This window comes from Cinclus cinclus, chromosome 3, assembly GCF_963662255.1.
Source record: "Cinclus cinclus chromosome 3, bCinCin1.1, whole genome shotgun sequence".
NCBI classification, from domain to species: Eukaryota; Metazoa; Chordata; class Aves; order Passeriformes; family Cinclidae; genus Cinclus; species Cinclus cinclus.
In genome coordinates this window covers 109,355,787-109,383,175 of record NC_085048.1, presented here as the reverse complement: position 1 = coordinate 109,383,175, position 27,389 = coordinate 109,355,787, and the positions used below count along the sequence as shown (strand labels likewise).

The window sequence follows — 27,389 nt, the reverse complement described above, 5'->3', positions numbered from 1 at the left end:
TTCTGGACTGAACTTTGTCAAACACAGACAAAACATTGACAACCAACAGGCTCCTTGCATGGCAGATGTGGCTGAGACATCAAAACCTGAAATGCTCTGGACACCATTCATATTTTCTGATCAGGCAAAATGTTATGCAGTAACCACTTCTTATTCTGTGGTGGAAGAGACTTCATTTTCTCTATGCTCGTAATCCACCAGCAATCATCAATATTTAAACACTTCCTGAAAGTGCCCAAAACCAATTCTGCCAAGCAGGAAAAGGGTTATGGCATCCATTTCAAAATGGATGTTAATTTCAGTTAAAATCCAATTCAAGACATTGGTCACAATGGAACTTGAGAAAACATTGTTTGTTCCCACTAAATCTCAGAGAGAACATCTGCTCTTCCTAAAAGAGTCCTAATTTATGTTTATTTCCTTTATTTGAAGAAGAGATCAAAATATCTCCAAAACTAAATTCCCTCTTCCTAGACATCTACTTTATTCCAATGCCCTTTCAAGGGCTTTTGACATTCTCAATCACCGAACACTGAGCATTTGAGATTGCTGAAGAAGACACAACATCTATGAAACCTTGCATTTAAAGATGCTGGCACACTTAGCAGTGCATTTAGACCCCGTTAAAGCAAGGCTGTAAATCATCTTGTCCACTATATAGAGAGATTATCACTTTTCCATTCCTGGGCTGTTGCTGACATAGCAAGCTCCTCTGAGGAATCAATTATCAGCTGCATTTGTAGCATTTTGGACAGCACTGACACAGGAAGACACTGTTTGCACACCCTGAAATGCTCAGTCCAATGCCACTTTGACAGCACAGGCAGGGAGCCTCAGCACTCTGCTTCTGCCCCTCTGGCCCCAAAGGCTGCCTTGCACCAAATCCGTGCCCCTAATCTGGGTGCTGAGTTTTGACCTAAGCTGTGACCCCCAGGCACTGCAGGGTTCAGTCTCAAAACTTTTCAAGAGCAAGATGAGAATTCTGTGAGGACAAAAGAAACGGATTGCCTGAAACAGCACTTGCTACATTTTCCCTGAAGGACCAGAGATGACACTGAGCTCCCAAGAGAAGAGCCAGCTCGGGTATTTTTAACCCCTCCCTTTCCTGGAGGTGGGCTCTGAGATGCCCCAGTGAGAGCTCGGCCCCAAGGCCGAGCGCCACCCCCGTGCCAGGTACTGCACACCTCTGCAGCAGCCAGGGAAAACCTGCCAAACACAGCTGCCATGGGCATTGGGCAGGAGGGACAAGCTCAGCACCTCCTGATTTGGAGCAGCTACTCTACTGTCTATTGCCAGGAATGCCCTGGAAATGCTCCCTGGAGAGACCTCTTGGCTTAGCAGAGGCCATACCTGTGATACGCTCTGTCACATCCAGCAGAGCTTGGCCACTCAGCTGACTCCATTGGTGGCTGAACTCTTTCATCAGTGCTACTTTATCTACAAGAGAAACACACGTTTCTGCTCACTCTTCTGAGGTCCTAGGAGAAAGGAGAGTGGGGAGGGGAAGGGCAGGGGCAGCCCCAATTTATAAAATCAAGTAATTTTCTGCTGATGTACTTCTTTCCTTCCAGCCTACTTGAGGGGGGTTCAAATTCCCAAAGAAAACCTCTCCGTTCACATTTGTCAATGCAAAGTTGTCTGCTGGACCTGGAGCTACGTTAAACATTTCAGATCAAGGACCTCAAGAGTTCAATCACACGTAAGCAGTGAAAAGGTTTTGAACTCCAGAGCAAACAGGAAGAAGCCCAGACTTGGGATACACAAAGGCACAGAGTCAGGCAGTTCAGGAGTTCACAGAGCAGCTGAGGTGGAGAAAGTGGAAACTCCCCTTGAAGATCTGCCTCTTCAACACTCCATTTGTCAGGCATATTTCTCCCGAGCAGCATTTTCAGTGCTGACATAAATCTCTGTGACAAAGGAATTTAGAGCAGTCCTTGCCTGTGTAGGTAATTGCCACAGCCATCCTGCTCCATGAAAACAACATGTGGAACAAGACATCACTGACAGCTGTATTTCTATCTGCTTGTTTTAAGGAAATGCACTTGGTGAATCATAAGTGTCCCATTTGAAAAAAGAAGACAAATGGGAAAGGTGGAACGGAGGCAGCTACTGCCTATAATGTGGAGCCTTCCAGGGGGCTGCTCTGCAGAAGCCATGATGGGCCAGTGTCCCTTCATGGCAACAGCAAAGCTGTTCATTTGGGAAATCTAATGGGGTCCAAGCAATCTCCAAAATCCCCTTTGCCTCTGAATTGTAGCAAAGCTGTAGTCCAGGACCTCCTCTCCAGACAAGCAGCACAGAGCCAAGGGCTCCTGGCACTTGTGGGAAATGCTGATGCACATTCAAGCCTCTTGGGGGACTGGTGCCTAAGGACTGCACCCCCACAGCTTCTGGTGGATGTCAGCTGCAGTGTTCCACGGGCAACAAGAGCTCTCATGGCACTCAGTGTTCTCTTGTGTCAGAGAGGCAGAGACACAGTTGAGGAGAGTCCATGTCAGCCTTACCAAAATGAGAAACGGATTTTTCCAGCGCTTTCACAGCTGCAGCATGAACCCCGGTATCCTTTGAGTTCAGGCTCTTTAGTATTCCTTCCACTAAACGGACAATCACGGGGTTCAAGGCATCTTCCAGGATGGCTATCATTTCTGCCAGCACGTCCAGCGCCATCTGCTTCACTCTCTTGTGCGTGTCAGATATTCTCAGGACAAAATGATCAAAAATCTGTGAAGAGAACAATCAGCAGGAAAGGTGGATTAAAATGTCCTTGTTTGGAGAGGGGATGTAGAAATGAGCATTCAATACCCGAGAAGGTTACACACCATCTTTACCAAGTGCAATAGAGACAAGGATGGAAACGAGTAGCCACAGTTGTGTTTGTGCAAGACAGGATGGAGTTTGGAGAAGTATCTCTGTAAAAACATTTGGGTTATACCAACCCAGCCTGATACTTCTCTTCCACATCCAAACACATTTTTCATCAAGAGAAGAATTGCCATGCTTTCAGTGGCTGGATTCCTTTCATTGAACCCAGCTGGGAGTAGGAGACAGCAAAGGTTAGGGCAGTGGAAAATTCTGTCATCATGTGATGAACAACATCAATAGGCACCTGCCAGACAAATACAGCTGGACTGAAAGAACTTGTCCTGCATGCTGGACCTGAATTAAATTTGTCTGGGTAAGAGGGACCAGCCTGTCCCAACAAGGCAGGATGTAGTGCCAAGACAGACTGAATTAACTTCATTGCTACAGGCTTGGGAGAGGAGCTGAAGGGAAGGAACAGTGAAGATACCCTACATACTTGGACAATGTTTGTGGTGATGAGCTTGGGGCTGTTTTTGCACAGGTCTAGGAGGAGTGCCACTCCTTCCATCCGTGTCTCAAACCCCTTGGCTTCCAGGAGATCATAAAGCTTCTGGAGCATCTCCATTTCATCCACAGCTGGAGGCAACGTGACCTGGACTTTTGGATGGTGTAGGAGGCGTCCATCCGAGGTCGACTTCACCCTGGAAAATAAAAGCAAATGATGGCTTGTTGGTGATAATACCTGCAGATAATTGTGAGCAAAACATCCAGAGGTGCTTTACTCATGATGTGATTTCAAGCTAGAGAATCATGAGGCTCTGAAAACAGCATGGACTTCAAGACAATCATTACGGGAGACAATCTACAAATATTATTAATGCAGATATAGGCATTTTTATCAAAGAAAATTTGTAGGTTAAGGAAAAAATCAGTGGCACAGGCCATCTCTCCAGAATGATCTTCCTGAGGAAGAGAAATGTCAAGCTTGTTGTGTGCTTTGTCACATCTAACAAAAGTGCTCAGTACCGTTGACTAGAAGGAAATGTGGCCTGGGGCTTCTTTGAGACATGGCTCCTCATCTTCACAGGGCTCTTGACACATGGGCGTTCACCCTTCTGCTCTTCCATCCCCTACAAGGACACAGAGAAACCCCACCAACATTTAGAATATAGAATAGGAAACTGTCTGCTTAAAAACACAAGTTAGAACCAGGATCACTGCAACCAAGTCTTAGGGAAATATTTCCAAACCTACAGAAGGAAACAGACCAGAGATTCAGTGATGCCAACTCTTTGTTTGCAATAGCCCAAGGCAGGTTATGGGTGCTGCCATAGTGAGCAGCAGTTTAAACTCCCCAGTTCATGAGTCTCGAGCATAAATGGGAATAATGGAAACTGGTAGGCACCAAGAGATCTTATAGGAAAAAGCAGAAAAATTAGGACTCTTTGGGGTGGACCAATTTTGTTGGAAGGTGATTTGGTTCAACACTCGCTCTCCCTGTTTGTGCACAAAGGGCACGCTCCCTTCTATAACGTAGATAAAAACAATGAAAGTCCCCCCAAGACAAATGATTTTCCTCTGGATGCTGCTGGATTCACCAAGCTTCTTCCAGCTCCACAGGGCTTGACAGCAGGGCAGTATTCCCAAAAGACAGACGGTAATTGTAGCAATTAGGATTGACTGGGACATCTGCTGCAGTTTTGGAAATTCTCTTGGCACTACTGCTTCCAGTGTCTTTTGCAAAGACTCTGTTGTCCTCAGAAGCACTTTTCTCACTTCATTGCTTTACTGGGAGCAGAGCAGGGACAGCAGGGTGGGGAGTTATGCTTAAATGTAAACCCACTTTCTCCTCTTCCCTTTTCCTCTTTGTGACCAATAGTCAAAATATTCAAAGCCCCACTTTTCCCCTAAGAATATCAGTTCCTTTGTGGTCTGCAGATGAACAGGCTGGGGATTAACAGCTCATTCCCAGGAGCAAAATGATTGAGCAGAAGGGGAATGAGATAAAGACAGATTAGGTATGTTTGATGTCCTATTAGCTGTGGCTATACTTGCACAAAGGAGACATTTCTCCTGCCAAGCACTTACTTTCTTCTTTATTCTTCTCAGAATATCTTCCAGGTCACAGGCAGGAACGGATCGCTCCAAAAGCATTTTACATTTTGGATGATTTATCAACATCTTCACCATCTCCTGTCCATAATTCCTATGGAAGGAAGGAAGGAGGGAAGGAAGGAAGGAGGAAGGGAGGAAGGGAGGAAGGGAGGAAGGGAGGAAGGATTCCAGGAAGGAAGGATTCCAGGAAGGAAGGAAGGATTCCAGGAAGGAAGGAAGGATTCCAGGAAGGAAGGATTCCAGGAAGGAAGAAAGGAAGGAAGGAAATCGAACAAACAAAGGAAACCTGTTAACCGAAGAGGCTGAAATTTAGAGGTCATTGAGCCACAGACAACAGCATTCTAGAAAGCTGCAGAAGAGGTTTCGACAGACTGAATACATTAGCCCTGAAATACTTCTAGAAAAGTTTTAAGTTAACAAGAAAGATCTGCTTTGGGTCTTTCAGTGATGAACATGAGGCAACATTTTGGCTCTGTGTTGTGCACCTAAGATCAAACAAAACTGTTTGACTGCCAAATCTGAGCTCTTTTGATCTCAGGAAAGAATCCTTCAAGTCACAGGAAGTTGGCAATGCTCCTTCTTGCTGGACAACCTCAGCTTACCCACTACAGTCATTTCCCCAGGTAATCCAGAGCAGTGGTCACAGCACCAAGGCTGACAGAGCTCAAGAAACGTTTGGATGATGCCCTTGGGCACATGGAGTGACTCTTGGCATGTCCTGCACATGGCTGGCAGCTGGACTCCATGGCCCCAATGGATCCCATACAACTCCGGGTATTCCATGCCTCTATGGCCCTTATCCACACCGTGAGGTAACTTAATATTGCCTTTCGTTTCCACTCTTTTGTGGTTTTACCTTTCTAGACAGACACAAGACAGTTTTCCTGCGTGAGGAGGTGAAATGAAGATGGTTACCTTGTGTCCTTGTGGCAGTCCTGAGCAAGCGTCCCTGCCGCGTGCGCCAGCCTCTCAGCCCTGGGTGTGCCTGCGAGCTTCGTGACTCCAATTTTCTTCATCAAGGACAGCAGCAGTTGCGCCGCACACTTCCGCACCTGGGCGTGGCGGCTCCTGGCAAGAGGAGAGCAAACACTGATGCACAGGGAGAAGGAGCAACAGCAGCACAGGCCTTGGCCAGAGCGTGCTCCCTGCCACTGCTGCGGGAAGGAGGCCTGGCTTCTCCCTGCAGCTTCAGACATCTGTAGAAGCTTCTGTCCTCAGAGAAACTCAAATTAGCATTGGACACAAGGACTGTCTGCAAGGAAGACGAAGGAATTCAGTCTCCCTGCACTACCTGATATTCAGTGTCTTTGCCACAATTTCCACTGAGAAAGATAAAAAAATAGATTACATATGAATTCTTTAGAAATGAAAGACCATTCATGCTAACCTATCAGAGGGCACCCATTACACAGAGTTGCAGCAGGACTGAGGCTCATTCCAGCCATTTATCCCCAAATCTGCAGAGCTTTGGAAAAATACAGATGCAGAGAAAACACACTGTGGGCCGTGAAGTTGCAGAATATGCAGCAATGCAGCCTGTTTCTTTTGTGAGGATTGGCAAGGGGTACATCTGAATGTTTTATCCTATTGCAAAGATGGGGAAAGTGTGGCAATCAATTTACCCAGATTGTCCAGTTCTAGAGAGTGTCTTTTGATAATTATCAGGCTCAGCACAAACACTTAAGGCAGCATTTGCATCAGCTATCCCATAGTAGTGGGCCTGTGAAGGTGTATGTGCAGTGATTCATCATCTCAAGGCTAACATGAAAGACCAGTTTGATTAGAAAGTAGAGCTCTATGGCCAGGACAGTCATTCAGGACTCCTTTTGGCAGGAGCTGCACCTGCTGTGCAGGCTGTGTCACAGCCAGCACATTCTCCCCTAGGTGCTCCATACCCCAGCAAGTACCCTCCTTATTTCTCCAGTTAATGGCATCATGAGGATGCATGTTTTTTCCCAGGGCCTCTGTGCTTAGTGCAGTGAAATATCAAAGAGCACTCATAGCTGCAATTGCAATTGTCCCTCTTCCCACAGAAGCACAAGGCTCTATCCTTAGCCTTTGCAGGCACTTGCACTTCCCCACCATTCACCACATCTAGGCAACTCTGACAGACTGGGAGGACTCCAGGAAGCAGCGGGAAGATGAGTCAGAAGAGGTTTAGGTTGCATATCAGGAAAAGCTTTTTCACCCACAGGGTGCCTGGGACACTGGAACAGGCTCCCCAGGGCAGTGGTCAACAGCACCAAGCCTGACAGAGTTCAAGAAGCATTTGGACAACAATCTCAGGCACATGGTGTGACTCTTGGGGTGCTCTGTGCAAGGCCAGGAACTGGATTTAATCATCCTCATGGCCTCGTCCAACTTCCCATGTTCTACAGTTCTGTGATTCTGAGAACTCATAGGCTGAGGGAGGGCAGAAATAAGGGAGAAGAGGAAAGAAATGAGGTGGATTGGAGAATCCAGTCACTGAGTTGACAGAAGATGCAGGATACAGGACCCTTCCCTCCCACCATTCCCATTCTTTCTCTCATCCCTTCCCCCACCTAGAAGTACTCTAGAAGGTGAAGAATATCACTGAAAGAAGAACCTACTTGACTCCACTGTCCAGGAGAGCAGTCATTGCTCGTGCAGGAGTCACATTCTCCACCATGATCCCCAGGGTGTGACTGGCTGCTTTCTCAACAAACTCTGGCGAATTACACATCATGTGCAGAAGGACCCGAGCCACCTCATCCACCTCAGAGTCCATGTCCTTCTTCAAGGTCACAAAGAGCTCTCCCAGAGTGACAATGGCCGAGTAGGACACCTTTGAGCGGAGGTTGGTCACCTGGGGAAGTCATGAGGGGAAACATAAGAATGACCTCGGAAAGAAAACCAGTTGCCTTAGACAGACGACTCAGGAAATGACAACACATCCCACTGTGTCCAGAGGAACATAAAAGCACAATAAGAGCAGAAGAGCACATGCACAGCATGACACTTCCACTGGCACCAGTATCTGGCCTCAGACTTGCATGTAACAGGCCTAAAAATAAGAAATTTCATAAAGTATCTACTTAAGCCTTCTTTAATGTCAACTGCTTTCCCTTTAGGCTCTTTTCTTTGAAACACAAAGAACCAAATTAAAGTAAGGGCTGCTTTCAAACCATAAAGGCGTCAGTCATAAAGATAAAAGAGTCACGTGCTCCTGTTTAAAAAAGCAACACCAGCAGTTGAAGCACTCAGCCAGGAAACAGAAAACACACGCTCAGGTCTACAGACTAATTTGCAGTGTTGAATGACAGCTCGGGCAGAGACTAGGACTCTGAAAATAACATAATTAGAGTATCTTTTTCTGCATTTGCACATTTCATGATAATGGCAGCTCACTCAAAGATGAGTGTCAGATACCCGACCTACCAGTGAATACAACTACATCTACACACAGATCCCATAGAAAGCTGACAGACATTAGAAATACAAGATCTAAAAAGAGAAATGAAGGCAGTCTCTGAGCACACATGGAGATGAACAAGCACATAGCTACTCTACACACTGTGTATGAAGTACAGGGCACAATTCACAAGAGTGTTCTCACCTCACTGGTAACTGCCAAGCAAATGTCAGGAAGCCTTGAAAGCAGGACTTCTGAATGGGACCCAGCCAGGAGTTTGATGCTGACCAGTCCCTTCTCCTTCATCTCCCTGAAAGGCAAGTACCAAAAAGATGGATTTTTCTCTCCACCCAAGAACTAGGCAGCACCCTCTGAAATTACCAGGCTGGCAGCTCAGTCAAACAATGGGAGGTGCTTTTCAAGGAGTACTTAATGAAATTGTGGAGCTCCTTCCTGCAGGATGTTGTTGCTGTCAAAAGCATACACAAATCCAAGAGACAAATAGAGGGGTTTCAGTGTCTTCATTTGTGGCTCTTTTACAAGACAGCCTTTCTGAAATGTCTGGCCTATGGAGTCCCTATGTCACGGTCTCCTAGAAGCTGTGAGACTGGGTCATGCTCCTGTTTCTTGTCACCTCCCTATACCTGTCCCTAAGACACAATCCCCTTGGGCAGTTATTGGGGCATTTTCCTTCTTTTTCATCCCCAGCAGGCAGTTCAGCAATAAAAGTCTGCACTGGCACTCTGGAGCTCAGTTTCCATGCTACAATCCAGGCTTGTTTCTCACTCACTCCACTCCACCTCCACATTCCCCAGAAAAGGAGCAGCAGGGTGTCCCATAAATTCCACGCCTGGGAAAGAACAGTTGAAACTCTGCCTTTTCCCAGAATCCCCTACCAAAAACAATGCCCACTACAGCAACATGTTATTTAAAAGGTGTAAACAACTCTGTCTCTCAGCACTTGCTCTAGGCAGCCCTGAGCTACAGAAAGGTGTGTGAGGCATCAGGGCTGCAGCACAGGGCTGGTGACTGATCCCATGGGCACCCCTGAGAGTCACCGGGACCCCCCACACCTGCAGAAGCTCTCTTGTACCTCAAAGGGCACCAAACAAAAAGGGGGAAGAGGAAGCAGAAGAGAATTGCAAAGCAAATGTGACTGCACAAAGAGATGCATGGTGGCAGATTTTTCATGCTTATCCCATTGTGAATGGAGTCCGTACCCCTGTGTGAATGAAGCATCCAACAGTGAGTTTATGCTAACCCCGACATCACAACCAATATCACCAAAAACTTAACCAGCATCACCTAACATTCGTAGGGTTATCACCTCTGGGCCTCCTTCTCTCTGTGTCTAATTGTGGGACACATGTTGAGTATTGGCAAAACACCTCCAGCCCATATGAAGCAGTGAGAAGAAAAAAGTTGAATTCAAAAAGTCCAAGATTCCTAGAGGGTTTCATTGCTTTCTCCTTCCCTTCTGCCATGAGCCTTTCAGGAGTAAAGACAGGCTGGGGATTTGAAAGCACAAATCAGTCCATTTCTCAGAAAGAGTGACTCCCTGGAGCTGCTTCTGGGACTCACATGCAGGAGGTCACAGGGAGACCCTGTCACCTGCCATTGCTGTCAGCACTGGGAGCAGAGAGAAATCTTACTCAGTCCCACTGGGCCAGTGCCCCAAGGCACCCAAATCTCTACACTCAAAACTGCTGCCATCCTGCTGCTGCCTTCAGCCAGCAAATCATCTCATCCCACAGCTTCCTCTCTTCCCTCAAGACTTCCTTTGCAGCTCCATGGAGCAGCAGGCAAAGCGAGGGAGCAGCACAAAGCGGCAGCAGCTGGAGCACAGCTGCAGACCGAGGCCAAGCAAAGGCTGCTCTCAAATCTTGATCCTCTCACTGCTCTGGAGTGGTTTCAGCAGAGTCCTTTGCCCTCTGGGCTGTCGGGGCTCAGAGGCACTGGCAAGATCCACTTGTAAGCTTCCTTAACGCTAAGAGGGAGACAGAGTGACCGGGGCCTTTCTTACCAGTCATCGCTGCCCAGCCAGGAGAGTGCCTGGAGCAAGGACTGCTGTGGGTCAGCAGAGGCTGTGTCCTTGTGCCCACGCTCACGGAGCAGCTCCTGTCGGCGCTCGGCACCAGTGGCCGTCTGCGAGGTCACTGTGAGGAGAGGGTCAGCCCTGAGCGCTGCAGCCCCGGGCAAGGCACCCCGCCATGGAGCGGCCTGCAGCCCCAGCTCCCAGCCAGGCTTCCATGTGCTGCAAACTGGCACTGCCTCACACACCTCCCTGCTGTCTGCCTCCTTGGGCTCCTTGCTTTCTCCCTGCCCCCCCAGATGGGCACAGCTCCAGGCTAAACCTGACCATTGCCCACACAGTGCCAGCTCCCAAGTGCCACAGGTAGCACAGCCAGCGGCAGGTTCCTGAGGCCGCAGAGCTCCCACTCCCTGCCAGACAGGGACGACCAGTGGGAATGGCTACACCTAGAGGGAACCCGCCAGGGGCCTCTCTTGTCCCAGCGCCCTCATTTCCCCCAGCCCTGAGGACTGAGGCACTCTGCAACTCCCTGAGGAAATTCCTGCAGCTGCCCTGCCACAGCACCAAGCCAAGCCGGAACAACCCAGGCTAAATTCTGGTCAGTTCTCAACGTGGAAGTAGCATCACTTGAAAAGAGCATTCCAATTATTATTCCTTGCTCCCTTCTTTTTATCTCACCCTAGTTGGGATGATAGCACAGGCAACCTTGGAGCACCAGGCAGCCCCTCCTGACTGTCACCTCCTACCAGCAGCCACTGTGTTTGGCTGCAGTGACACAGGAGGCTCTGCTTGTTTCCTCTTGGAATTGCAGGCCATGGGATGGTGGCAGCCAGGAGCCATTGATTGCTTCAGGGAGCAGCAGCACGACTGTACCAAGGCACTGACTGCCATGCAGAGACAACCCTTACTAGGATAGCAGAAAAGCTGGCTGCAGACCCAGACAGCAGCACAGGCAGAGGGCCCCGATGGGGAGTGGTCAACTGATGGTGGTGGTACTCGTAGGTGCACAGTGAGCACACCCTGGCACACTGCCCCCAGCTCCTCTCTGCACTTACAGCTGTCTCCTGGCACCAGCGCTGTAGTTTGGATTATCAGGATGGACAAAAGCCCGAGCTTAGGCCTTTACCTCTACTTTATTCAGCTCAACTTTCCAATGCATCTCTAAGAACCGACTACGGCAAGACAACCAAGCTGGAGGAACTCAAAAGTGGATTTGGTGCTCATTCCCGGACAGGCTATTGACCAAAGAGCCCAGTTGTGCTGGCTGAGGCAGGAGGCACTTTGTGCTCCTTTTGCAAGGAAATAACTATATGGGAAAAAGCTGCCACAGAGCAGACTTACCTGAGGAGTTGCATGGGACACTGCCTTCCTCTTGGATGATGGGCATAGTGGGCAGTAAGGGCATCTTGTCCTGCTTCCTCAAGACCTTCTTCTTCAAGGCATTACCAGGGTGTTTTCTCTGCACACTGGAAGCTGTGCCATTGACAGCTGCTTGGCTGAGGCCTGCAGGGACCAAAGAGGAGCTTGTAAGTGGAGGGTGCTGGACAGGGTCACTATGGAAAGGGCCAGAAAATTTGCTGGAGCTGGGTAACATCTCTGTGTTATCCCAAAGAACTTCAAGTAGAACACTGGCACGCTAGTATGGGACAAGGATCATACAATCACCCAGGAAAACCTACAACAATTTTGGTGGGAAGGCCCCTTTAACCACCATCTAGTCCAACCCCTGGGAAACGGAACATCTTCATCTGGATCAGGTTCCTCAGAGCCCCATGTAAACTGGCCTTGAACACCTTCATAGATAAATCAACAACAGCTTCTCTGGAAAAACCCTTGCAGCATTTCATTGCCTTCATTATAAAATAAATTCTACCTAATATCTAATCTAAATCTACCTTCTTCCAGTTTAAAAATCAAACTGCAGGGATGCTTCCCCTAAGAAACAAGGAGAAGCCAGTGTTGCTATGCTTTCGTTTTCCTGTTTCAGAGGCAGGCTGGGCAAGTTCCCAAAAGAATGTGCAGATAAGCTTGGGTGGTGCCCTGGGGCTGAGTGCTGCCCCCGAAGGTCCCTGCTGCCGCCCTCGGGGCAGCGCACACAGCGCTGCAGCCAGAGCCCCTCAGCCGGGATTCACTGGGGAATGCTGCTTGCTCCTGGGGCTACAACAGAAGCACTGCCTCAGGGCTTCAGCACAGCTCTACAGTGCCAGCTCCTTGGAGGGGAGTGGCTCGAGAAGGATCTCTGGTCTTTTCATCAGAAGGTGCTGAATTTGGTTTCTTCCAGGTTGCACCTTGGTGGAAAAGCATTCTTCTGCATTCACATTGCCTGGAAGCTGCTCTTCAGAACAGAGTCTGAAGGGCAGGCGACTTTCCAAGACTGAATTTTCTACTCTGAAAGATTTTAGAGGTGAAGGTGGGAAGCTGATACTCTGTTACTAAGTGAGGCCATGGGCAAGACAATTAATGCCTCTGTGTTTTTCTCTGCAAAATGGAAATCATTCCTATGCAGGTTTCCACTCAGATGCAAGTGCAACAGCCCCCCAGTCTGATTGCAACACTGTGCAGAGGGTAAGGAAGAGCTCAAAAAGGACCAGCAGTGTAGACACCACTTACTTGCTTCAGCTGCATCCCTGGGCTCAACTCTCAGTGGAGGCAGCTTTAAGGATGATAAAATTTCATTCCTCTTCTTCATCTCATTCTCAAAAATCTCAGTTTTCTTCTGCTCTAACTTCTTTTCAGCCAACTTGCACAATGAAGAACGAACCTAGTTGCAATGGAAATACATCACAGACTGTAAGCAGAGACACACAAACCAGGCACATCATCTCATTGGGAGCATAGAGTCCACAGAGTGCCACAGACATTAATCCAGCTCCATATGCATTCCAATAGTTTCAGGAGAATGTCTCCCATCCTCACCTTGGCAATTATACACAGTGAGGTGGAACACTTTAGTGCCACAGCCTTACTCTGCTCCAACTGTGACAGGAAACCCTACTTGAAACATGGAAGTCATAGGAATGCTCCAAGACAAAGGAAGAGCTCCCATGAGCAGGCAGTTCAGCTCCTACAGGCCAGGGCAGGAGAATAAAAGCCATGTGCATTATGCAGCAAGGAGGGGTAATTGGCTGATGCTTAACACTTATGGCCAGGAAGTGCAGCTGTTTGTCACTTCCTGGCTTCTGAAGGACTCAGCTCTGAAGGACTCTCAACGACTTGGTCTCTGAGACCAGGAGACCAAAAGGAGGAGGGAGTCATGTGAAAACAATTTGGAGGAACATGGATATTAAGGAGCAGAAAATGTGAGAATGAGAGGGCTGTGAGATACAGCCAGAAAGGTAACCAGGAGACATCAATCTGTCCCGTTTTTATTTTGAAGCCTTGCTTATACTCAACGTTAGCATCTTTGCTTCTCTGCTTCTGAGGGTGCCCTTTGCCCACATTCACTGGTTTACAGTTTGCTCTGCCAATCAGAACTTCTCTAAAATGGCCTTTGCATATAAAGAATGCTTCGGGCATGACCTTGGCACCATCTCCATGCAGTGACTTTGGCACCACTGGAAGTAGCCAAGCAATTGCTCAGTAGCCATCAAATATATTCCCAAGACAATCCCCAACCCCCAAGAGTGGAGGATCATGGTTTTCAGAGGCATTTTGGGCCAAGCACTAAACAGCCACTGGAATGGAAGTCTGCTCATCCCTGTTCTTATCCCTTACCTTTCCAAAGCCCTCTCTCAGGTCTCTGTCACTTGTTAGACCAGGACTGCTGGGATGATCCATCTCCTTGAGCTGGCTCAGTGGGAGGCCTAGTACTGGAAGCAAAGGTTCCTGTAAATCTCTGGCACACTTCAATTGCCCAAAAATGTCATGCTTGGCAACAGGCAAGACAGGTTCCAGATTACAGAGCTCTAACAGGGCACAGAGATGGTGCATGAGAGCAGCAAGCTACATATGCCTAGACCCTCTCCCAGTGGATGGGCTCCTGGAAGGAGACATGACATTACTCTGTGGGCCAGCAGACTGAAACCTGCTGCCTCAGCCCCTGGATGCTGGAGAGCCTCTGTGTTTGATAGAGAAGGGCAGAGATGGAGATTGCTCTTGACAGAGATTCTTATCTGCCCTTATGCTGATTTTAGTAAACATCTTTCTGGTTCCTAAAAGTAGTCCCAGGTTCTAAACCTGTATGCTTTCAGATCAACATTTTGGGGCACCAGGGAACCCAGAGCCCTGTGCTTCCCAGCAATGGCTCAGCTGCACATGCAGCCTCCTGCTCCTCTCCCTGCCCCACAGCTCAGCAGCCCTACAGCTCCACGGGGCACTGGCAGCAGCACAGCTCATGGCAGGGGGCACCTGCAGGGCACAACTGCTCCCTGGCAATGTGCACAGGCTCTCCAGGCTGGCACAAGACCCTTCCTCCCACCAGAGAGCGGCCCAGCTCCCACCTTACCTCTGTGGGAGGCTGAGCCATGCTGGTCCGTCCCCTTGTCCTCCTCCCTGGCAGTGACCCTGGGGACAGCGCTGCTCAGCTGCCTCTGCCGGGGCTCCTGGGCCAAGGCCCCCTGAGCCGGCCGGGAGCCCACACCTCCATTCCCAACGCTGGGCTTCCGCATGCAGGTCTCCAATCTGAGCAATTCATCGTTTTTCCTTGGGAGCAGAGGCATCCCAGCTCCTGTCACACACCAAGAGCTCTTTCCCTTCATCCTCTGGTTTTGTGTCATAGACTCAGAAGGATCTGTAGATCAAGTACAGGCAAAGAAGTGAGTTAATTGAACTCACTCCTTTACAATCAACTCATCTAATGGGTAGCGAATTCAAACTTTATTTTTTTGACTGCAAACATTTGTTGTTTCTTTATTTTTCATGAATCTAGCATAATTTGAATTTCTCTGAACAATGTGGAGCTGGCAAGCCAGGAGAGATGGGTTCTATGCCTGTTGCCTCCCCACTACTCCAGGAATCATTTCCTTCCAAAGAGTTGGAAACTCACACTGGTCTCTGGAATTTGACACTGTCTAGGAAGTGATTGTTTGCCAATCCTGTAATCAGGGCCATTGTTTCTGTAACTCCCACTCAATTCTATTTTAGGTTTTACACTTCTGTGTTTTCTTTATTTCTCTTTCAAACAAAGGAATTGCTGGTACACAAACTTTGGCACCACATGTTAGATGCAAAAGAAGCTTTGCTTTCCCAATTAGATGTCCTCAGGAATATGCAAGCCCCTCACTGAAGGGAATAAAGAGATCATCCAGAAGTTTCACTTTTGTTCTACTTCACTCTTGGAGGACTTTATTCCCTACCTTCTTTCCTGCAGAAACACCCAAGCCCAACATAGATATGACCTGTCTCAAAACATTTCTGATCACGGCCGATACTGACAAATTAGATTTTGTCTAATGGCAGGTCATTCTCAAATACTCTCCAACACAGCTCTTAGAACTATTTCTTTACATGGCTTCACAGGGGATAAAATCATGTAGCAGCCAAGCAGTAGGGGAAGAATAAGTGCCTCATACCAAGATTTTATTTCCCTTGTAGGATGTCAGGACAATTACAAAACTACAACCGGTAAGGGTTAATGCTATAGCTAATTTCTAGTCCAGAATAAATCCAGCAAAAATGTCACCTTACTTATTGAGCAATACTTCTCCCTAGCTGCATTAAGCATTCCAGCTGCATATCACCAATTAAGGAGTCATTCCAAAGGGCCTCTGCCCAGGATTTGGCAGAACTAATCCTGAGCAAAGGGGCCTGGGCATCTGATCCCTTTTTCTGCATCAGCACAACTGTTTCTTCAAATCTCATCTCTCCTATCATGACATGCCCCAAAATGGCAAAGGAACAACAACAACAGGCTTTGCTGGAGGCTTTCAACTCAAAGGCATTGGCTGGCACAGACGCACCAGAGACCGCAGTTTGTCTGGCACAATTCTACTTGTCAGGGATCAGGCAAGGCAGGGACAGGGGGACAAGGCAGAAGGCATCTCCTCCCCCAGCCTCAGCCTGCAACACTGACACAGGCAGAGGCAGTGGGGCAAGAGATTTGCCATGGTGAACCTGCCATAGGTGGCTTTGGGCTTGTGCTGTCAGAGGATGACAAACTCAGACCCTGCATATGCTGCATCCATTTGGAATTGTCCTTCTCCTGAAATGCAAAATTCAACAGGATTTTCTGTCATAGGAGGTTTCCTGATTTCCCCCTGTGCAAAACCAGGCGGTGTCCATGAATCTGCCTTAGATCTCAAAGAGTCCAGCTGAGAAATTGCCCAAAGGAAAGGTTTTCTCCTTGAAGGGCAGGAGGAAGGATAGGGAACATTTCTCATTTCCTGCTAAATGAGGATTTCCTTCTTTTTCTCTCCTAATTGAAACACTACAAAAGCTGCAGGGAGATAAAATCCAAATGCAGGATGGAGAAGAATGTTTTCTTTTCCCACACTACAATACCAGTGCCCCAAAGTACCACTCTAGCTCCTGCCACTCAACACTTCACAATGCAGGAATTTTCATTGTACCACCGGAGCGCACTCCCAGTAACTGGGCTCTGGGACAGTCCACTGAGGCCATCAAGGAATTGAAACAAATTTAAAGAAATTCTTAAAACCATGGTTCATAACCAAGTTTTCAAGATGTCACCTCTGATTCAATATGCCAATGGTCATTTTAGGACCGACATGCCCTGTACCTACCTGCATGTTCAGACTTCTCTTTGATGCTGCCGCTCGGTCTTGGCCTTGAGAAAGGGAGAACAAAAGCACATATGAGGAGGGAGAAAGAGAAGGGAGGGAAGAGGTGTAGCATGAGAGGAGGCAATCTTTCCTAGCTTGTTCACTCTGATGAAGGAGGAAATGCAAGAGACATCAAGCCAACAAGATGCAAAGCTGATTAATTGTCCTTAAGCTTTCAGTTGCTGCAGTCAGACAGAGCTGGCCAAGCTCCAGCTGAAACACAGCAGTCATTCTCCAACTTGCATCATAACTCCCCAGTTGTGGTGTCTCTCCTTTTGAAACCTGGGGGGCTCCTACAGCCTCTCTGAAGCAGCAAAGGTTGCTAAGCTGAGACACGAGTCTGTATGGAGGGCAGCTACTTTGCTTCTGCTGACAAAGCTTGGCTTTGCCTGCTCATGCCTTGCGCTGGTGCCAGTCTCGTGCTACATGTGGTCAGAGCACTGGAGTGTTCTGAGAAGGATATTCCACCTCCTTGCTTTTTGAATAAGAAAACTACTTTTTCCAACTCAGCTGATAGCCAAGGATATTCAGATTGCACTTTCAAAGCCCTACCTAAGCTCTTCAATAGGAATGATACTCCTGAGTCCTTCTTTCTTCTTATTTATCCTTCTTTCTAATTCAGATAAGCATGACAGCTACATTTTATCACACATTTCCAAACCAATCTTTCCATCAGGTACAGTGCTAGAACTCTTCTCTAGCACCATGACCTCTTGGATTTTGAATCCAGGCCTCAATATTAAACACTGATTAAATCGTACATCTATAACCCAAAACTTCCCTGGAATCTCAGTTCACAGTGGAGGCCAAGGAAGATAGAAGTTATGCCTGACATTGTCTTTGGGATCCCTTCCCTTCCAAACAGATGCCAACCCACAGAGATGTCCAGAATCTGACAATAACTCCCAGGAGGTAATTGCTTTCCTAAGCTAGATTTCATGGCCTTTCTATTTGCAACTCCCACTGAGTTCTGGATTGGGTTTTATGTGCTGTTTATATTTCTCTTTACAACAAAGGAATGTTGTAACATGAACAACAGCACCCCGTGTTAAAAGTAAAAAAAGCAATACTAGAATTCGCAGACCCCTCTCCAGCAGCCAATATTTCTACAAGCATATGCTTGTGGGTGCTGAAGGTGGCAGTCACGGATTATAGTATTCTATCATCTTCAGGAGACAGACCCATGCAATACAGTTCCCAAATGACACCACAAACATTACAGAGGGAATCAGTACCAAGCCCAGCAGAGGACCCATCTTCAGATGCTTTTAAGCCCTGCCTCCTCTTCCCCACCACCACCACCTCTGCCCTTGTGACATGCGGTGTGGGGTTTGACATGGAGCTGGATCATCACGGATGGGCCAAATGGTGAATACACAGAGGTTTCCCTAAGTACATGGGAGAGAGCTGACTGTGCAAAGGAACCTCACAAGATGGCAAGAGGGAGCTGAACAGCAGAGTGGAGCAGCAGACACCTTGGCTTACCTCATCTCCTGGGACTCTTGGACATCCAGCTGCACAGAGCTGAGCAGAGACCCTGCAGCACTGCCAACACGGGGACTGACTGCCTTGGGTATAGGGGGGATCAAAGGCAGTCCCCATGACCCCTTCTTCATATCCACACCTCTGGGATACAGCAAGGATGCCTGGAAAGAGTGGTACACAGTGCTCAAATATAGCATCCAGCCTTGCCCTCATTCATGACTCAAGACAGTTACACATGCCCTGACAGGAAAAGTCAATATCATATATAGCAGATTGTCCTAGGAAGGGGAAGGGTGGCATAGGAAAGGGAATTGGTGAGGGAGAGACCATCCCAGCAGGAATCCACATGGTTGGCATCAGCATGTTCTGCAGTGCCACTGCCTCCACTGGCCTTTTGGATGGTATGGGAATGGGTTCAGATCACTGTTCTCTCCCTGTCTCTTAGGCACCTCACAGCCAGTGCTGATCACCAACCAAGTCTCCACAAAGCCATTCTGCAGGATGTCAGAACCTGCTTTTCTCAAGCCCCTCAATTCTTCTGCTGCTGCCCTTCCCTCTTACAGTTGCCCAGCAGCCTTTCAGCCCAGAAGCTGCTGAGCTCTCGCGATGCTCCGTGCTCTCCAGCTCCCACACCTCCATCATCTCAGGCTCACTGGCATTTAGGAAGTTCAGCAGAGCTCCCTGCCCTGCTGCTCTCTGCAAGGTCTCTGCTTGCCCAAGTTGCTCCAGGGCCCCCATGCCATGACCAGGAAGGAGGGTGGAGGTAGGAGGGGCAGGTGCACACCATTCTTTAAGTGTCCCTTCCTTTCTGGCACAACTAAAGCCCCAAATCAAGTCCTCTTCAAACTATAGTTAAAGGACCACATCCTGTCAGGGATACACTGGGCCCTTCCTCAGCAAGGCTGGAATCAAGTACATCAGCCTTTGATTGGACATTCTGTTTGCCAGAGCTGTTGCTCATTTGCCTCCTCCTGCACCCCATGGCAAACCCAGAACAACTGCAGGTGCTGGTCCTGCTGCAAAGGCAATCGTGAGCCTGGGCTTGGGGCTGCTCTCCCCATGGCCACCTCCCATCCCTTCCCTCTGGACAAAGCCATGCCACAGCACACAGCTGCCCAGAAGCTGAAGAAATCTAGAAATAGCATCAGAGACAACTGTGTAGGAGGCCATGGCTGTACAACTCAAACACTGTGACAACCTGGAACTGACTTTGCAGGACTGCCAGCAAACTCCTTTTTCCATCCCCACCAGACAGAGCTGATGGAAACCACCACCAAGACATAGACATGGTTCACAGATACCCGTGGGTTACTGAATGCAGGAGGATTGCTTAGCTGGAGCAGACAACTTTAGCAGCGCTGCCTTCTTGTTGGTGTTTTCTCAGCTACAAGACAAAGGAGCAACCATGACAGAACCCAGAAATCATTCAAAGCACTCTCCTGCTATAGATACACAGTGAGGACTTGAAATCTGCACTACACACCCATTTGCAAAGACAGCCTGAAGTGCAGAGTCCAGCTGAGACCTTCCTTTACTCAGGGGTTTCCCTTGCCTCACACCATAGGAAAAAGTCTGAAAACTCTGCCTGCAGCACATAATCTGAAAATCTATCACATGGACTTATCTTGGTCTTCTTACCTTATGCATTTTTCCCTCTGAATCCAGCTCCTGCTTGTTCTTACTGTCACTGGTGCTGCTGCCATTTTTCCCTCCCTCCTGCTCCACACTGCAGATTTTAATTGGTTTAGAAGAAGGAGAGCTCTTCTGGATGGGAGGCAACAGTTTAGAAGGAGGGAGCATGGAGGGAGATGGCCGGAACAACTTGGAAAACATGAACCTAGTCAGGCCTGCAATGTGGAGACATAAAATAGAACAGAGGCTGAGATGCAAAGCTAAAGCATCTAAAGCTCCATATACCATGGAACACATTTCCTCAAAACTTCTAAACAGCTGCACAGGGAAACATGCACGTAACAGCAGCCACATGAGGCAGGCCAGGGGCACACCCTGAGCCACTTCGCAGAGTAACCAGGGGAACTCCATGGCTTCTGGGCTGCTCTGGGACAGCAGGGAGCCCTGTGCTTCCCAGCAATGGCTCAGCTGCACATGCAGCCTCCTGCTCCTCTCCCTGCCCCACAGCTCAGCAGCCCTACAGCTCCACGGGGCACTGGCAGCAGCACAGCTCATGGCAGGGGGCACCTGCAGGGCACAACTGCTCCCTGGCAATGTGCACAGGCTCTCCAGGCTGGCACAAGACCCTTCCTCCCACCAGAGAGCGGCCCAGCTCCCACCTTACCTCGGTGGGAGGCTGAGCCATGCTCACAAGGGAACAAGTGAGTTAGGTGAACTCCCACCTGTAGAACCAATATATCTAATGGATGAGGCAACCAAGGGGTCTTTTTAGTTATTCAGAAAATTGCTTTGCTTTTATTTTTCAGGAAATTAGTATCACTTTAATTACTCTGAACAGTATGGTGCTAGCAAGCCAGGAAAGAGAGCTTCTACTGCATTGCTTATGTGTTTCTCATTGCCACCCCACTACTTAGGGATCTCTTTCCTTCCAAACAGCTGGCAACCCACAGTGGTCTCCAGAATTTGACAATTACACCTAGGAAATCATTCCTTTCCAAAGCTAGATTTCATGGCACTTGTTTCTGTAACACCCACTCAGTTCTGGGTTGGCATTTGTTGGTTGCCTTTATTTCCTTTTGCAACAAAGGAAGGGCAGGCTCATGAATGATGGCAACCCACATTAGAGGTAAAAGATGCTTTGCCCTCCCCATTGCTTGTCCCCAGTATTCAAGGAGCCCATATCTGTAGGGGACACACTGGCTTGCAAACATTCTGTTTTTGCGAAGCTTTATTGCTTCATGGGTTTTGCTTCATGGGTTTTTTCCCTGCTTTCTTTCCTGCAGAGAACCCAAAACCCAACATAAGACCTACATCCAAACATTTCTGATCATTGCAGTTAAAAACAATTCCAAATTCGCTTGGTGGAAATGCCATAGGGCAGATCATCAAAAGAAGACCTTGCATAAATCTGTATTTCTTTATGCCTGTAGATGGAACAGGTCATTTGTAAAAGCACACCAGATAAGGAGTAATGATACAGCTCATTTCCAGTCCAGAACTAATCCAGTAAAAATGTCTCCTTACTTATTGAGCAATACTTCTCCCTAGCTGCATTAAGCATTCCAACTGCATATCACCAATTAAGGAGTCATTCCAAAGGGCCTCTGCCCAGGATTTGGCAGAACTAACCCAGAGCAAAGGGGCCTGGGCATCTGATCCCTTTTTCTGCATCAGCACAACTATTTCTTCAAATCTCAACTCTCCTATCATGACATGCTCCAAAATGGCAAAGGAACAACAACAACAGGCTTTGCTGGAGGCTTTCAACTCAAAGGCATTGGCTGGCACAGACGCACCAGAGACCGCATTTTGTCTGGCACAATTCTACTTGTCAGGGATCAGGCAAGGCAGGGACAGGGGGACAAGGCAGAAGGCATCTCCTCCCCCAGCCTCAGCCTGCAACACTGACACAGGCAGAGGCAGTGGGGCAAGAGATTTGCCATGGTGAACCTGCCATAGGTGGCTTTGGGCTTGTGCTGTCAGAGGATGACAAACTCAGACCCTGCATATGCTGCATCCATTTGGAATTGTCCTTCTCCAAAACTGGAAAATTCAAAAGGACTTTCCCTCACAGGAGGTTTCCCTATTTCTCCCAGTGAAAAACCAGGCAATTTCCATGACATTCCTTCCGATCTCAAAGGGTTCAGCTCAGAATATACCCCAAGTTAAAGTCTTCTCCTTCAAGGGCAGGAGGAAGGAGTGGGAATATTTCTCATTTCCTGCTAAATGCTTTCTTTTTTTGGTTCTAATTGCAACACTAGAAAGGCTTCAGGGAGATAAAAGGCAGGCAAAGAATGGAGAGGAATGTTTTGTTTCCTGCAATGCATTTCCAGGGCCTCAAGATACCACTCCAGCTTATGCCACCTAAGACTTCACATTAGAGGAGTTTTCAGAGCATCCCCGGAGCATAATCCCAGTGACTGGGCTCTGGGACAGTCCACTGAGGCCATCAAGGAATTGAAACAAATTTAAAGAAATTCTTAAAACCATGGTTCATAACCAAGTTTTCAAGATGTCACCTCTGATTCAATATGCCAATGGTCATTTTAGGACCGACATGCCCTGTACCTACCTGCATGTTCAGACTTCTCTTTGATGCTGCCGCTCGGTCTTGGCCTTGAGAAAGGGAGAACAAAAGCACATATGAGGAGGGAGAAAGAGAAGGGAGGGAAGAGGTGTAGCATGAGAGGAGGCAATCTTTCCTAGCTTGTTCACTCTGATGAAGGAGGAAATGCAAGAGACATCAAGCCAACAAGATGCAAAGCTGATTAATTGTCCTTAAGCTTTCAGTTGCTGCAGTCAGACAGAGCTGGCCAAGCTCCAGCTGAAACACAGCAGTCATTCTCCAACTTGCATCATAACTCCCCAATTGTGGTGTCTCTCCTTTTGAAACTTGGGGGGCTCCTACAGCCTCTCTGAAGCAGCAAAGGTTGCTAAGCTGAGACACGAGTCTGTATGGAGGGCAGCTACTTTGGTTCTGCTGACAAAGCTTGGCTTTGCCTGCTCATGCCTTGCGCTGGTGCCAGTCTCGTGCTACATGTGGTCAGAGCACTGGAGTGTTCTGAGAAGGATATTCCACCTCCTTGATCTTCCAAGAAGGAAAAGGCCTTTTCCAACTCAGCTGATAGCCAAGGATATTCAGATTGCACTTTTAAAGCCCTACCTAAGCTTTTCAATAGGAATGATATTTCTGTGACTCATTCATTATTGTAATCACTCGGATAAGCTTGACAGCTACATTTCCTCAAACATATCCAAGCCAATATCTTTCCATCAGGTACCATCCTATAAAACTTCTTTAGAACCTTTCCCTCTTTGATTTTAAGGCAAGATCTAAGCATTAAACATTGATTGGCTTACACATCTATAACCCAAACTTCTCTGGGAGCTCATTTCAGACCGGAGGCCAAGAAACAGACAAGTCACACAGCATGTTTACAGAGGCAGCACCTGACTGTCCAGACACCTCTCCAGCAGCTAATATTTGGCAAAACGTAATTTTTGCGTGCTGAACTTGAGACTCAAGGATCACAGTATTCTATCATCTTCAGGAGACAGACCCATGCAATACAGTTCCCAAATGACACCACAAACATTACAGAGGGAATCAATATCAAGCCCAGCAGAGGACCCATCTTCAGATGCTTTTAAGCCCTGCCTCCTCTTCCCCACCACCACCACCTCTCTGCCCTTGTGACATGAGGTGTGGGGTTTGACATGGAGCTGGATCATCACAGATGGGCCAAATGGTGAATACACAGAGGTTTGCCTAAATACATGGGAGACAGCTGACTGTGCAAAGGAACCTCACAAGATAGCAAAAGGGAGCTGAATTGCAGAGGGGAGCAGCAGACACCTTGGCTTACCTCATCTCCTGGGACTCTTGGACATCCAGCTGCACAGAGCTGAGCAGAGACCCTGCAGCACTGCCAACACGGGGACTGACTGCCTTGGGTATAGGGGGGATCAAAGGCAGCCCCAATGACCCCTTCTTCATATCCCCACCTCTGGGATACAGCAAGGATGCCTGGAAAGAGTGGTACACAGTGCTCAAATATAGCATCCAGCCTTGCCCTCATTCATGACTCAAGACAGTTACACATGCCCTGACAGGAAAAGTCAATATCATATATAGCAGATTGTCCTAGGAAGGGGAAGGGCGGCATAGGAAAGAGAATTGGTGAGGGAGAGACCATCTCCCAAATTTGCCACCTCTCTCTTCCTGCTCATTTGTCTGCAATTGCAGCTACACTCCCAGCAGGAATCCACATGGTTGGCATCAGCATGTTCTGCAGTGCCACTGCCTCCACTGGCCTTTTGGATGGTATGGGAATGGGTTTAGACCACTGTTCTCTCCCTGCCCCTTAGGCACCTCACAGCCAGTGCTGATCACCAACCAAGTCTCCACAAAGCCATTCTGCAGGATGTCAGAACCTGCTTTTCTCAAGCCCCTCAATTCTTCTGCTGCTGCCCTTCCCTCTTACAGTTGCCCAGCAGCCTTTCAGCCCAGAAGCTGCTGAGCTCTCGCGATGCTCCGTGCTCTCCAGCTCCCACACCTCCATCATCTCAGGCTCACTGGCATTTAGGAAGTTCAGCAGAGCTCCCTGCCCTGCTGCTCTCTGCAAGGTCTCTGCTTGCCCAAGTTGCTCCAGGGCCCCCATGCCATGACCAGGAAGGAGGGTGGAGGTAGGAGGGGCAGGTGCACACCATTCTTTAAGTGTCCCTTCCTTTCTGGCACAACTAAAGCCCCAAATCAAGTCCTCTTCAAACTACAGTTAAAGGACCACATCCTGTCAGGGATACACTGGGCCCTTCCTCAGCAAGGCTGGAATCAAGTACATCAGCCTTTGATTGGACATTCTGTTTGCCAGAGCTGTTGCTCATTTGCCTCCTCCTGCACCCCATGGCAAACCCAGAACAACTGCAGGTGCTGGCCCTGCTGCAAAGGCAATCGTGTGCCTGGGCTTGGGGCTGCTCTCCCCATGGCCACCTCCCATCCCTTCTCTCTGGACAAAGCCATGCCACAGCACACAGCTGCCCAGAAGCTGAAGAAATCTAGAAATAGCATCAGAGACAACTGTGTAGAAGGCCATGGCTGCACAGCTCAAAAAGCTGCGTCAACCTGGAACTGACTTTGCAGGACTGCCTGTTCCAGCAAACTCCTTTTTCCATCCCCACCAGACAGAGCTGATGGAAACCACCACCAAGACATAGACATGGTTCACATATACCCATGGGTTACTGAATGCAGGAGGATTGCTTAGCTGGAGCAGACAACTTTAGCAGCGCTGCCTTCTTGTTGGTGTTTCCTCAGCTACAAGACAGAGGAGCAACCATGACAGAGCCCAGAAACCTTTCAAAGCCCTCTCCTGCTATAGATACACAGTGAGGACTTGAAATCTGCACTACACACCCATTGCAAAGACAGCCTGAAGTGCAGAGTCCAGCTGAGATCCTACTTTGCTCACCTTCTTCCTTAGGCTCACACCACAGTTAATGGTCTCCGATCTCTGCTTACCGGACATTAACTAAAAATCTGCCACACAGGACTTATCTTGGTTGCCTTACCTTATGTGCTTTTCCCTCTGAATCCTGGTCCCGGTTGTTTCTAATATTGTCCTCCTTGTAGCCAGTGCCATTTTTCCCATTGTCCCGCTCTCCTCTGGACATCATATTTGACTTGGTTGAAGGAGAGCCCTTCTGGATGGGAGGCAATGGCTTGGAGGGAAGGAGCATAGAAGGATTTGCCAGGGAAAACCTCTTGGCAAGAGGGTAGCCAGTCAGGCCTGCAAAGTGGAGACACAAAATGTAACAAGAGGCTGCAAAGCAAAACAAAAGCATCTGAAGCTCCATGTTTCATGGAACACATTTCCTGGAAACTTTCCTGGAAAATAGCTTGAAAAGGAAACCTGCTCCTGCCATCAGCCCCTTGAGGCAGGCCAGGGGCACACCCTGAGCCACTTCCACAGAGCTCCCAGGGGAACTCCCTGGCCTCTGGGCTGCTCTGGGACAGCAGGGAGCCCAGAGCCCTGTGCTTCCCAGCAATGGCTCAGCTGCACATGCAGCCTCCTGCTCCTCTCCCTGCCCCACAGCTCAGCAGCCCTACAGCTCCACGGGGCACTGGCAGCAGCACAGCTCATGGCAGGGGGCACCTGCAGGGCACAACTGCTCCCTGGCAATGTGCACAGGCTCTCCAGGCTGGCACAAGACCCTTCCTCCCACCAGAGAGTGGCCCAGCTCCCACCTTACCTCTGTGGGAGGCTGAGACACTCTCACAAGGGAAGAAGTGACGTTGGTCAATGCCCACCTCTATCCCAGCATCAACATGTCTAATGGGTGTGGCACTTAAGGGATATTTGATATTTTTAAAAACAATTGTTTGGTTTTAGTTTTCCTTAGACTGGCCTGTGTTTATTTCCTCCAAACTCTATTGAGTTAGCAAGTCTGAAGTGAAAGGTGCAAGGATCCAATAATAACAGGGGAATAAGGATTCCTTCTAGAGATTGGCTTTGTCAAAACCCAGGAAAAACCCTCACAGCGACGAATGCTATTTCTGCAAGCTACAGAGACCTCTCAGCATGCAGGCAGGCCTTGCTGGGGTTTTTATATTATCCTGTCATCCTCAGTGTTGGACCCACCCAGTCACCAAGCAGAGGAAGAACAGGAAATTTATCAGTAGTGAGACCCAACATTGATGGCAAAGAAAGAAGCAGAATTTGCATCACATGACCACGTTGTATTTGTCATGGCCACAGTCCCTGTCCTGGCTGACAGTATGAGTGATTTGGCTACTGTCAAAAAGCAGGAAGCAGAGTAAACTAAAGGTAGAATGTTGTGATGCCAGGGCTGTCCTTGCAAGATCACCTGTAGCTCACAGCCACCAGCTCTGACACAGAGCCAGAACTGACCACCATGGACCAATTTTCCTGGAAATCTGGTGGAATTTGTCTCCATTTGACTCGGGCCTTTCAGCTCCTTTCTATCCTCACCTTTTCCTTCCGTGGTCTTTCCTTTTGCAGTAAAATCCATCTTTGAACCCGTGCTTCTGTCTTGCAGAAGTACCTGGGGTTGAATTTGGGAACTGTCTCGGAGCAGACGGCGATAGGAGCTCGGTCCCCAGCCCTAGAACAAGGTGGGGTGACTCCAATCGCCAGCAGTCGGCACAGACAGGCAGAGCCAGACGTGTCTCCTGCCACTGTGTCCGTGTCAACCACAACCTTCACAGCCCCTT

The 27,389-nt window shown here is 48.5% G+C and overlaps 1 protein-coding gene across 1 annotated transcript in view; it reads right to left on the bottom strand.

Annotated features, from left to right (window-relative positions):
* Window positions 1-25,831, bottom strand: part of LOC134041994 (serine/threonine-protein kinase pim-1-like) — a gene marked incomplete at its 3' end in the record, with an annotated part of 31,815 nt that extends 5,984 nt beyond the window's left edge. Inside the window, exon 1 of the mRNA XM_062489067.1 lies at window positions 25,727-25,831. Within this exon, the coding sequence (XP_062345051.1) occupies window positions 25,727-25,831 (105 nt within the window). The remainder of the gene's footprint in view (window positions 1-25,726) is intronic.
* Window positions 25,832-27,389: the final 1,558 nt, after the last annotated feature.